This window comes from Eumetopias jubatus, unplaced genomic scaffold (genome assembly GCF_037043125.1).
Source record: "Eumetopias jubatus isolate StellerSeaLion01/CBP00866 unplaced genomic scaffold, mEumJub1_p1.0 scaffold_14, whole genome shotgun sequence".
Lineage (NCBI taxonomy): Eukaryota > Metazoa > Chordata > Mammalia > Carnivora > Otariidae > Eumetopias > Eumetopias jubatus.
Genome location: NW_028274820.1, coordinates 38,132,128 through 38,145,199, shown reverse-complemented (window position 1 = coordinate 38,145,199; position 13,072 = coordinate 38,132,128). Strand labels below are relative to the sequence as shown.

Sequence of the window (13,072 nt, the reverse complement as noted above, 5' to 3'; positions counted from 1 at the left end):
ACTCTAACAGGATACAAAAGAAATTTCAATAAAATGAGAGTCAAGGGACTGAATGAGTATAAAGACATCAACTTTTCCAAATTAATATTAAGTTGGGGTTCAGTGACATTTTAACCAAAATCACAAAAACCTTTTCCTATGAACAATCATTCTAAAATTCATCAGAAATAAAAAACAGGCAATAATCTTTTTTTAAAATACAAAGCTTTGAAAAGATGGAGTAAGTTTTAAGTGATGTTGAAGGACTTGTCCTACCTGTACTAAATATATTAAAAACTATTTTTTTAAAAAACAATACTGCCAATACCCAAAGGATCAACAAAATAGGACAAACAACTCAGAAACAGTGCTAATATATATATAAACAAAGCTTAATAAACAACAGTAAAAACTACTGTTTGCTGGTTGTTTACTTTTTATCAGAATTATACTAAGAACTTCACATATTATCTTTAATCCTAAAACAGCTCTGTTGAGCAGGCATTTATTATCCTCTGAAGAGAAGAAAAACTGAAAACAGGTCAAGTAATTGCCTAAATTCACATGCCCCGTGAATGACAAGACTAAGATTTGAATCCTGGTCTCTCTACCTGCAGAGTCTCCTCTTTCCAGCAGACCTTGCTACGAGGAGGCATCACACATAAAGAGACAAGAAAAAAGATTATTCAGAAAGTAGTAGAGGAAAAATCAACTAGATTTGGGGGGAAAAACTCCTCTCTCCTCTCTTTATATCACATATCAAAAGACATACAAATGGATTAGATAACTGTTTTTGTATGTTTGCAAAAGATTAAAAATTAATCCAATAAAGCAAAAATATTTTCTCAGTACTAAGTGTTCTAGGCAGTACTCCAGGTATTAGGGATATAGCAATTAATATAAAGTTTAGATAAAGATCTATAATTACCAGATGAATATTGACCTGAGCTTTACACAGGAAAAAGTATTTTAAGAATAAATGTAGCACAGATACTGAACTCAAGTTGGAAGAGGTCCGGGACTGTGGTCTCAAAACAGAGGTAAAACTGCTGCCCAGTTTACCCGAACCCAACCCTCCCCCATCGCCATCGCCACTGCCGCTAGGGAAGGAGGGCCAAGATCCAAAGGAACCAGAGCAGTTGAGAAAACCGGGTTTTTTTTGGTGTTTTGAGCTTTGACACTACAGATGACGGTTTAAGAGAACATTTTGAAAAATGGAGCACACTTATAGATTGTGTGGTGATGAGAGACCCCCAAACAAAATGTTCCAGGGGTTTTGATCTTGTGACTTATACCTGTATTGAAGAGATGGATGCAGCAACATGTGCTTGACCACACAAGGCTGATGGGCCTATACTGGAATCAAAGACAGCTGTTTCTAGAGAGGATTCTGTAAAGTCTGGTGCCCATCTCACAGTGAAGAAAATTTTCATTGGTGGCATTAAAGAAGATACAGAAGAATATAATTTGAGAGACTATTTTGAAATGTCTGGCAAGAGTAAAACCATAGAAATTATGGAAGACAGGCAGAGTGGGATTTGCTTTTGTAACTTTTGATGATCATGATAGAGTTGATAAAATCGTTGATCAGTAACACCACACTATTAATGGGCATTTTCTTTGCTGTCTGCTGGATCCCAAGACATTGTGGAGGTAGGTGGATCTGGCAGCTTTATGGGTTGTGGTGGAAACTTTGATGGAAGAGGCGGCTACGGTGGTGGAAGTGGTGGCAGGAAAGGTAGTTATGGAGGAGGTGATGGTGGCTATACTGGATTTGGAGGTGTTGGTGGCAACGATGGTGGTGGTCCTGGTTATAGTAGTAGAGGAGGCGATGGTGGTGGTGGAAGAGGATCCGGACACTGAGGAGGTGGATATGGTAGCAGTGGTAGAGGACAGGATGGTTACAATGAAGAAGGAAATTTGGGAGGTAACTATGGTGGTGATGGGAACCACAGTGATTTTGGAAATTCTAGTGGACAGAAGCAATCAAATTATGGACCCATGAAGAGGGACAGTTTTGGTAGAAGAAGCTCGGGCAGTCCCTATGGTGGTGGTTATGGATCTGGTAGTAGAAGAGGTGGATATGGTAGCAAAAGGTTCTAAAACAAATTCAAAAGAAAAGGGCTACAGTTCTTAGCAAGAGAGAGAGTAAGGAGTTGTCAGCAAAGCTGCAGATTACTTTGAGACAGTCGTCCCAAATGCATTAGAGGAACTGTAAAAATCTGCCACACAAGGAACAACGATCCATAGTGAGAAAAGTCACTGCAGCTTAAATAAGAAAGCCTGCTTGTTCAGGACTGTCATAGCGACAGTTTACAAAAAGTGCAGCTATTGATTAATGCAATGTAGTGTCAATTAGATGTACATTCCTGAGGTCTTCATCACATAGCTTTGTCTTTGTCTTTTTTCTTTTCATTACATCAAGCATACAGCCCCGTAAATTGTGGTGGCAGTACCAGGAATAAAAAAATTAAGGCATTTTTAACTTTAAAAAAAAAGAAGAAATGTAGCATAGGTCACAAAAGATAAAGGTCAATGGTCTGACCTCATAAAAATGTTGATCATCCGCATATTGAAAATATAATAAGTGAAAATAGACAAATGACATACAAAAGATTACTCATTATCACATAAATCATTTTGGACCTATAATCAAAAAACATGAGCAAATAATTCACAAATCAATAATTAATGGATTTTTAAATGTTCAGCTTCTCTAATAATTAAAGAACTATGAATTAAAACACTAATAAAAATATAAACAGATTGAACCGCCCAGTTAAAAGATAAAGAGAGACAAACTGAAGGTTCTAGGGGGAGGGGGGTGGGGGGATGGGTTAGCCTGGTGATGGGTGTTAAAGAGGGCACGTACTGAATGGAGCACTGGGTGTTATATGCAAACAATGAATCATGGAACACTACATCAAAAACTAATGATAATAAAATTTTAAAAAATGTAAAAAAAAAGATAAAGTCTCTCTCTCAAAAAACATTTATTTTACATTTATAGAAGACACAACAAAAACATGATCTAAAAGCATTTAAAATAAAGGGACAGTCAAAGGAAAATATGAACAAAATAAACACAGCAATGGTAATAATAAAGCAAACTAGAATTCACGGCAAAATGCCTCAGGACAAAAGAACTATATATTTTTTTAAATTAATGAAGGAATTACATACAAAGAAGGTAGGTAAAGTGGTTATTAGCATTGCAGCATCAATCAACATAGCATCCAAGTATAAAAAGCAAAAGCTAATGTTAGAAATAAAACAAAAACCTGACAAAATTACAATCCTTCTGGAAGATTAAAACTCCTCCCTCAGAATTACACAGGCCAAGGAAACAAAGAAAAAATAAAGATATAGATTAGAATAATACAATTAATAATAAGCTTGCTTTAATATACACATAGGACCTAACTCCTACCACAAAGAAGAAATACACGGTTATTTTCCAAATGCTCGAGCAAAAATTTTTTAAAGTGGGTGGCATTCTAGGATGTAAAGAAAACCTCAAATTCACAAAAAGTAGAAATATTGCAACCCCAATGCTCTATAACAAAAAGAAATAAGTAGCATAAGAATAATATGAATAATTTCTTACATATCAAATATTAAAGATGAAAGTGAAAATCTTGGAAGATCGAGACTTTCATATAGTTAGATTCGTAAGCTCATAAGGTCAAGTATCATGGATTCACCACCGTGTTCTTAATTCCACAGTGTCTGCCAAATGGCACCACTGATACAACCTTTTTTCTTACAGATTTTCTACTTGAGTCAAAATGCATGGAAAATACTCTAAAAATTTTCACATAAAAAAATAAGTCATTCTGATTTTGAGTTTAGTTTTTATGTTAAAAAAGTTAAATATCTTATGCTTTTCAATCATTTTTCATTATCTCTATATACATTTATAATAAATGTATATAAATTGTCACATGCTAACTTGTGCTTTGGAATTCAAGATTTCAGATGTTAGAAATGTATTATGGCACCTATAGCATATACATTTAACACCCCCCAGTGTGGTTCTAAGGCAGTATCCCAAAATAAAACACATTAATATTCCTGCAACATATAAATGTTCACTTTAATGCGATAAATAAATACTACACAAAAAAGCTTAATGACAATACAGGTGTGGTTCTGCTGCTGAATGAATTCAAATCAGGTCAGGTTTTGCCTGCTGAATGTGTTATCAAAAAACATTTGTTTTTCGGAGGTTTTGCTTTTTTCAACTGAATTGAGCCTTATAATTTCAATTAACACTCAATGAGTTCCTAAAGTCTGCAAAATACTGTTTAAGAACTATTGAGAATGGGGGGAAGGGTGGCAAATGAGACTTGGGAGTGGTGGAGATGAAGATATTCTAAAGCTTGAACACAATAATCTATACTCAAAAGCATGATCACTTGCATTAAACTGGCCAAATGCTTAAATGAGAATAGCTTTACTAAACCTCATATTTAGCAGACTTGCCTAGATCTGGAATGACATCAAGTTGCCAGACTGTATGGAAACTAGCTATATAAAATGCCAGGTCAATATTTCAAAGCACACTGAACTACCAGAAATTCCATTGTGGATTCTACAATTTCAACTAAGTACGATTGGTGTCTATTAGTAGGAGACTAACTCAGGAGATTAAATCAGAAACAACTCATAATCTGACCTTAGATGTATATTTAATAAGTACAAGATTTCCCTTTCCAGTATACATAATATTCCTAGAAAACAGCCCATACCTGTAATTAATGGTAAATTAAAAAGTAGTTTAATATATAATAAAGGCCATATATTAAAACCCCACAGCTAAGATACTCAATGTTAAAAAAAACTGAGAGCTTTTCCTCTAAGATCAGGAACAAGACAAAGATGCTACTCTTACTACCTTTATTCAACACAGTACTGGATGTCCTAGCCACACCAATTGACAAGAAAAAGAAAGAAGCAGCACCCATATTTGTAAAGAAGAACTTAAACTGTCACTGGCAGATGACAGGATATTATACATAGAAAACCTTGAAGACTCAACCAAAAAACTACTAGAAATAATAACTGAATTCAGTAAACTTGCAAGACACAAAATTAATACCTAGAAATTGGTAGTGTTTCTATAAACTAATAACAAAGTAGCAAAAAGAGAAATTAAGAAAATAATTCCACTTACTATTATCCCAAAAAGAATAAAATAGCTAGAATAAACTTAACCAAAAAGGTGAAAGACCTTTACTCTGAAAACTATGAAACAATGATAAAAGAAACTAAAGACAACACAAACAAATGGTAAGATATTCCTTGGTCGTGGACTGAAGAACCAATATTGTTAAAATATCCATACTACCCAAAGCAACCTATAGATTTAATGCAATCCCTATCAAAATACCAACAGTATTTTTCATAGAACTAGAATAAATAATCCTAAAATTTGTATGGAACCACGAAAAAGACCCTGAATAGCCAAAGCAATCTTGAGAAAAAACAACAAAGCTAGAGGTATCACAATTCTAGATTTCAAGATATACTACAAAGCTGTAGTAATCAAAACAGTATGGTACTGGCACAAAGATAGACACATAGATCAATGGAACAGAACAGAGAGCCCAGAAATAAACCTACACTTGTATGGTCAATTAATCTATGATAAAGGAGGCAAGAATATACAATGGGGAAAAGGCAGTCTCTTCAATATATGATGCTGGGAAAACGGGACAGCTACATGCAGAAGAATGAAAATGGACCACTTTCTTAAACCATACACAAAAACAAACTCAAAATAGGGGCACCTGGGTGGCTCAGTCAGTTAAGCATCCAACTCTTGATTTCAGCTCAGGTTATTATCTCCAGGTCCTGAGATCAGGCCCGGCTTTGGGCTCTGTGCTCAGCACAGAGTCTGCTTGTCCCTCTCCCTCCACCTGCTTGCACTCTTGCTCTCTCTCAAATAAATAAAATCTTAAAAAAAAAAAAACCTTCAAAATGGATTAAATACCTAAATGTGAGACCTGAAACTATAAAACTCCTAAAAGAAAACACAGGCAGTAATCTCTTGGATATTAGCCTTAGCAACATCTTTATATGTTGCTATATGTCTCCTCAAGCAAGGGAAACAAAAGGAAAAATAAGGTATTGGGACTATATCAAAATAAAAAACTTTATATGGTAAAAAAAGCCATCAACAAAATGGAAAGGCAACCTAATGAATGGGAGAAGATATTTGCAAATGCATGTTATTCCCTTCTGAAAATAAAAGAGGATACATTTTCAGATTTGCTTCACAACGTTTTTGTTTTCCCAAAAAAATCATTTTAATTCTCATATATTGTAAGCCTATGTAAAATTTTAAGGGGTTAATACCCAAAATATATAAAGAAATTCTATAACTCAACACCAAAAAACCCAAATAATCCAATTAAAAATGAGCAGAGGACCTGAGCAGACAATTTTCCAAAGAAGATATATAGATGACCAACAGACACATGAAAAGATGCTCAATGTCACTAATCATCAGGGAAATGCAAATAAAAACCATGAGATATCACCTTACAACTGTTAGAATGGCTAATATCAAAAAGATAAGAAATAACAAATGTCGCCGAGGATGTGAGAAAAAAAGGAACCCTTGTGCACTGTTGGTGGGCATGTAAATCGGTGCAGCCACTCTGGAAAATAGGATTGAGGTTCCTCAAAAAATTAAAAACAAGAGTTACCACATGATCCAAAAGAGCAGTCCAAAAAGAACAAAAAAGTGTTATCTTCAAAGAAATCATACTTTTATCTAGGAAATAATAAATTTTAACAAATTAACAAATTTAATCATCTGATAACAACTATGCTACTAAACTGCAAAATAAGTTAAAGAAGATACATTCGGCCAATAAACATATAAGATGCCCTCAAGGCACAAAAATCATTGACTGAGAAAAATTTTTTTTCATTCTATACTAGATTTCAGCCCAACTATATCACCTATTTAGTTATCCTTTTCCTAAAATTAATAGAAAAGGAAAGAAAACACAAATGAATGAAATAAAAACAAAGAGTATCTCAATAAGAAAGGAATTTCTTTAGGAAAGCATACATTTGCTAGGACACTAAAAGAAAAAATGTAATAAAGGAATATATGTATATTTCCAATGGAGATTTTCAAATTAAAAATTTATAGTCAAATACAACTGTGAACTAAATTATAGAAATTAAAGGATAGATTTAGTCCAAAGAAAAACTAACAGAATTAACTCTATAGGAATGCAAATGAGTACAGAAAATTCAAACACTGAATTTCTAAAACAACTTAGACATGAAAGTTTCTATTGCTTTTGTAAAAAAATAATTTAAAAAACCCAAACCTGCCATATTCGTGTAAGTCCGTGTTCTAATTTCTTTTTTATGTAGCCACGATCAAAATTAGTTTCTTCAGTACCCATATTACTCCCTTCTGAAAATAAAAGAGGGTACATATTTTCAGATTTGCTTCACAACATTTTTGTTCCCCCCCCAAAAAATCATTTTAACTCTCATATATTGTAAGTGCATGTAAAATACAGAAAATATGTTCAATATTTATACAATCAAAACAATATCAAAAATAGGTGTTAGGATTAAATGCATTTGATACATAAACTTAAGACCATGAAATGTTAAGTATTTTACACCTAAGACCACTCAGTACATATGCGATTGGAGCTGGGATTCCAAGTTGGGTAGTGTGATCCCAGAGACTGGGTTCTCAATGACTTATATACTGCCTACTGCCGGGGCATTACTGGACACATTTACCTAATTATCAGTTAATATGCATGTTAACAAGGGTACAGATTGCAGAACTGCTCATGCAGTAAGGTAATGATGCACATGTTTTATATTTTTCATGATCCAGAATAGTCTAACAAATAATCTAACAATGTCCAGTTCAACAGGTGAGAGCAATGACCTGCTTGAAAACAAATTTCCCCCTAAAAGCAACTGAAAACACACATATGTACATTTATATTAAAAAGATTATGCCTTTTTTTGAATAAACTGTGTGGAACAACTGAGGATACTATTTCACCTTGGGCTAGCAGGGTGAGCACTGGTAACCAGCAAAAGGCCCTTGCACGGGCCAGGCCCCATATTCATGCCTAGTGTACCTCTGACCACTCCTACAGCCTAAGCTTTATTATCTGTATGGTCTGGCTATTAGGGACCCAGCAGCTCAGGGCAGTGCACTTGGATGACAACTTTAGAGTTTTGTTTTAGAATGGTAAAGCGTTAGGATGCCAACAGTATCACTATAGAGCTACAACAGACAACCTCTTGAGACCTATCAGCTTTATGACATTCTGGGAAGAAAAAGGTTAAATTACTGACTCCTACAATTGTATTCCTTAATGTGAATATGAAAGGATTAACTGCAGGTGAACAAATGACTTTTTCAAGTTCAATATATTGTCAGATGTTAGGCTAATCAAAGTCCTGAATACTCTTTAAATATCCAGAATCAGGTCAAGGAATTTTAGCAAAGAGTACTAAGTATATAAGGCTCAGTGTTTTAAGTTTGACTTTACACCCCAATGAAAATACATACATATATAAAACAATATATGCAAACTCTGAGCCTGAAGCAAAAAAGCAACCTTCACTATGATGAGTATGTATCATCCCCTAAACTCTTATATTTCAAGTGTGTATTAATATTGTTCCAAACTTTCTCTCTGGTTTCTCCTTAAATAATGTACTAGAAAAGGGAAAAGAGGTGCTGAAATGTCTTAATAGTTTCTGCATCTAGAAAAAAATAAAAGTTGCCAAAACAGGATAAACTTGTGAAAGTCTGGTGTCCCAGTAATCCCAGGAATTCCCTAAGTAACCTGAGATTTAAAAAAAAAAAAAAAGGCCTGTGGACATTTCATCATCATTACTATCATTATTATCTCTTGACACATTTCCTTTGATATTAACAACAACCAGGGTAAGCACTTTACATTATCCTTAAACTTTACAGCAAACCTATGGGTAGATGCGTTACTACCCTATGGAGCTGTTTGTTTTGATTTTTTAACCTCCCACTTTTAAGAAGGAAGCTGAGGCCTGGAAAAGATAAACTTCTTCACATTCTCATCTTTGGAAAATGGCAGTCAAAAATCTGAAGCAGGTTATCTCTGACTGCAACACCAGTGCTCACATAGGTAGTACAGGGATGAGAGAGTATAGGAGTTGGGTAAAAACAGTCTGGCCTAGAAACCTGGCCCCCTTTTCTCTGCTTTCTCCTCCTCCCTTCCTTTACCAACCCCCCAGCAATATTTCTAAAAGGATGAAAACCCTTCTATAGAATCTTCCTCTGTTATTTTTTGCTATCTATATTTACAAGCTTCTTATGAGTCAAGAAAAATATTAAACTTATGCCTTCTATACTGCAAGAATCCTACAATATGATTTGTGTTCTTCCACGCACCCAAACACAGAAACCAAGCACCTCAGAAATTAGAAGTTACTAAAATAATTTGATTGACTAGCTACATTAAATTGTATGCAATACGAAAGACTTGTGCAATATAATTTATTTTGCCCATATTAAACAGAATGCTGATAAAAACATTTATTACTTTTAAAAGTATTTTGAATACTTAATCTATCGTTCAAGAATAATCACTTAAGATATATAATTATACAAATGAAGTAATTTAAATATAATGTCTAGTTAATAATTTCTCTAAGATTTTTTCTTTATGTAGCTGACTATATCATAGTCATTTAAAGTTGTGTTTTCCATTCAAATATTAATATTTTAAAACTTTGTTTTTTATAAAATTTTAAGTCCTGCTGTGTTTTCATGGGAAGAAAAGTATAATTATTTTTATTTTTTTTCAAGGTTTTATTTATTTATTTGAGAGAGGGATAACATAAGTGGCGGGGGGGGGTGCAGAGCCCAACACGGGGCTCAATCCCAGGACCCTGAGATTATGACCTGAGCCGAAGGCAGATACTTAACCGACTGAGCCACCCAGGCACCCCGGAAAAGTGTAATTATTAATTCTTAGAATCTAGCTTTATTAGTACAACTTGCAAATTAGCAAATAGATTTAATATTAAACATTAGCATTAATTTTACAGTAAATTGGACAGACCAGTGTCTTACCTAGTTTGCATTTTTTAAAAGCCCTTTGTTAATAATTTAGTCCTAAAGCCATCACCACATTTCCTGAAAACTGGTAATATCTATCACTTAAGAAGTCCTTTGGTCCAGTTAATCCCCAAAGTTAATGGAGCTTTTATAGACATTGAATGACTTTCTTCAGTGAATATTTAACCTATGAGTCACTAAAGTTCCTGAAATGGCTATCCCTTTTCTTTCTCCTTATTCCAGAAATATGGCATATTTATAGTTGTTTTTAAAATAAAATAATTTCCTACCAGAAGCAGAAGTAGTATCCTCATTGTCATGCTTTTCATGCCATTCCATAGTCCTGTAATAGCTGAGCATAACTTCCCACAGTGCTTTGCACAGGTCAGCAAGGCATGGAATATAGCTGTCTGGTGTAACATGCTGAAGAAAATGAGCAAAGTCAACTTTAAAGATTATCACAATTTGGAAAAAGGAAATCAATCCATTATGGCATTTGTGTAACTTAAGTACCTTCGACAATCTCTAAATTCTAGAAATCACATGGATATTATAGATATTCCATATCTATTAATAACATTTTAAAATAATGTTTTATATAACATGGCTATGAAACAAGACATAGTCTCAAATCTCCCTAACAAAAATGAGTAGCTTTTTCCCCTTCTATCCTTTGTATAAACTACCAGCTTGTCATTCTGCCCTCTTTTTCTGCGGGTAGAATGATGCCTCCATTCTATTTTGCAGGCTGTCATAATGGAGCATTTACTTCATCATTTGAGATTTCGTAGCATTTCTTCCCTTTGTAATCAATCGACCACAACCAATCATGCCAATAAAACACTAAAAGGCTAGTAAGACTGGTATATACTAAGTCCTCCAAAGTAAAGAGCTAGTAGAAATAAGCTACATAGCAAATATAGCGATGGTGTGATTGATGCTTAAGATAGCACAGATTGGTAGTGGTCCTCTCTCTTTCAAAACATTTTTTCCCTCCTCTAAGCTCCATGTTTATTAAAACATTCATCAAGCAATTAATAAAAACTTGTATGGCTCAGTTCACTTTTGTGGAAGCAAGTCAAATCTCTGAAACTCAACTAGGAAGTAGTAAAATAAAGGAGTTGTTAAGCTCTGGAGTCAGACTACCTGAGTTGGGTTTATGCCAAGAATAACAGGATGGTTTAATCCAACAAAATCTATTAATATAATTCACCATATTAACAGTCTAACAAGAAAAACCAAATGATTATCCTAATAGATGCTGGAATAAACCTTTTGACAAAATTCAACAGCCGTTCCTAATAGTAACTCATAAAAAAATTAAAATGGATGGATATTTCTTTAAGATAAGGAAACTAAGGCAATACCCACTGTGGTCAGGAACAAGACAAGGATGCCTACTATCCCCACCACTATTTAACAATGTTCTGGAAGTATCAGCAAATGTTATTAGACTAGAGAAAAGAGTAAGAAGCAAATAAACAGGAAAAGAAGAAATCAAATTATTTCTATCTTCAAATGATAATAATACATCTAGAATATAACTCTTAGAGAATCAATAGTAAAACTAACTCAAACAAAATAATGTAGCAAGGTAGCAGGTCATAAAATTAATGCAAAAAACAATAGCATTCATATATACAAATAATAATCCATTCCTCATACCATACACAAGAATAAGCTCCAAAAGGATAAGAGATCTAAATATAAAAAATAAAACTATACTAGCACTAGAAGAAAACTTGAGTTAATTCTTCTCTCAGCTTGATATAGGGAAAGTCTATGACTCAAAATTCAGAGGTAATAAAATATAAAATTTGATACATTTTAGTACACAAAAATTTTAAAAAAGAATTTACATGGCAAAACAAAACACCATAAGCAAAGTCAAGACAAATGACAAACTTGAAAAAACATTCACAACATATATCACAATAAAGAGTTAATATCCTGCATCTATAAAGAACTCTTAAAAGTGTTGGGGAAAAAGACCAAACATCCTATATAAGAATGGGAAGAAGTCACAAGCAAACTGCACAAATAGAGATACAAAAATGGCCATTAAACCTATGAAAACATGTCCAACTTCATTCATTAATAGGGCAAATGAACATTAAAACTACAATAAGACACAAACTCTCACTCATCAGATTGGTGAGAATTTTAAAGCTATTAACAAAGATTCTCTCCTTGACCAAACTCTAGCCAACATCCTCTAAGTTCTCTTCTCAACTAGGCCTCATTCTTGGCCTATAAAGACCAGAAAAAAACACTAACATAGTTTCTAACAGCCCAAGGCTGCATCCTTAGGATGACCCTAGTCCCCGATGAAGTGCCTCTCTGAGAAAACTCAAGCCTGTTTGAGGTAACACCTGAAGATAGGGCCCCCATCTCCCAGCCTCTGAGGGAGAGAGTGGGAGTCTAACTTCAATAAGCCCAGTTAGCACACCCAGAAGGGCTGCACAGGGACTAATCCCCACTTCCTGTTTTCTGCAGTTTTTCATTCCCTGACTCTGAGCCCTGCCTCATCCCCCTCCCTTTAAAACACCCAGTCACCTCTGTACAAATGGAAGGTGAGCCTGGTTCACACCGGATTCTTTTCCCTATCTCAACAGTATATTACTAGTTAAAAATCTGTCCATACAACTTTAATTTAGTATTTGGCTTTGTTTATCTTTGACCCTCTATTCTGTTGTCGAGGCTGTGAAAAAGTACCCACTGTCATACATTGCTGGTGGGAATGAAAAATGATATAACCCTACGGAAGGGAATTGGCACGGTTTAACAAAACTACATGTGTATGTTCCCTTTGACCCAGCAATCCTACTTCTAGGAATTTATCCTGAAGATACCCCTCAAACAACGTGAAAATATATGTGCACAAGGTTATTCATTGTGAAGGATTATTTGTAACTGCGAAATATTGGAATCTATCTAGATGTCCAAACAGGAGATTGGTTGACTAGACTACTGTTCATCCACACACAA

The 13,072-nt window shown here is 34.4% G+C and overlaps 1 protein-coding gene and 1 pseudogene across 1 annotated transcript in view; one reads left to right on the top strand and one right to left on the bottom strand.

The window, feature by feature from the left end:
* The window catches only part of VPS50 (VPS50 subunit of EARP/GARPII complex), a 139,923-nt gene that overhangs the window by 65,388 nt on the left and 61,463 nt on the right, over positions 1–13,072 (bottom strand). Inside the window, exons 13-14 of the mRNA XM_028119657.2 lie at positions 10,375–10,507; positions 7,332–7,420 (exon numbers count right to left, since the gene is read on the bottom strand). Coding sequence (XP_027975458.1) covers positions 7,332–7,420; positions 10,375–10,507 — 222 coding nt within the window. The remainder of the gene's footprint in view (positions 1–7,331; positions 7,421–10,374; positions 10,508–13,072) is intronic.
* On the top strand, positions 216–2,082 carry LOC114219866 (heterogeneous nuclear ribonucleoprotein A3 pseudogene; annotated as a pseudogene).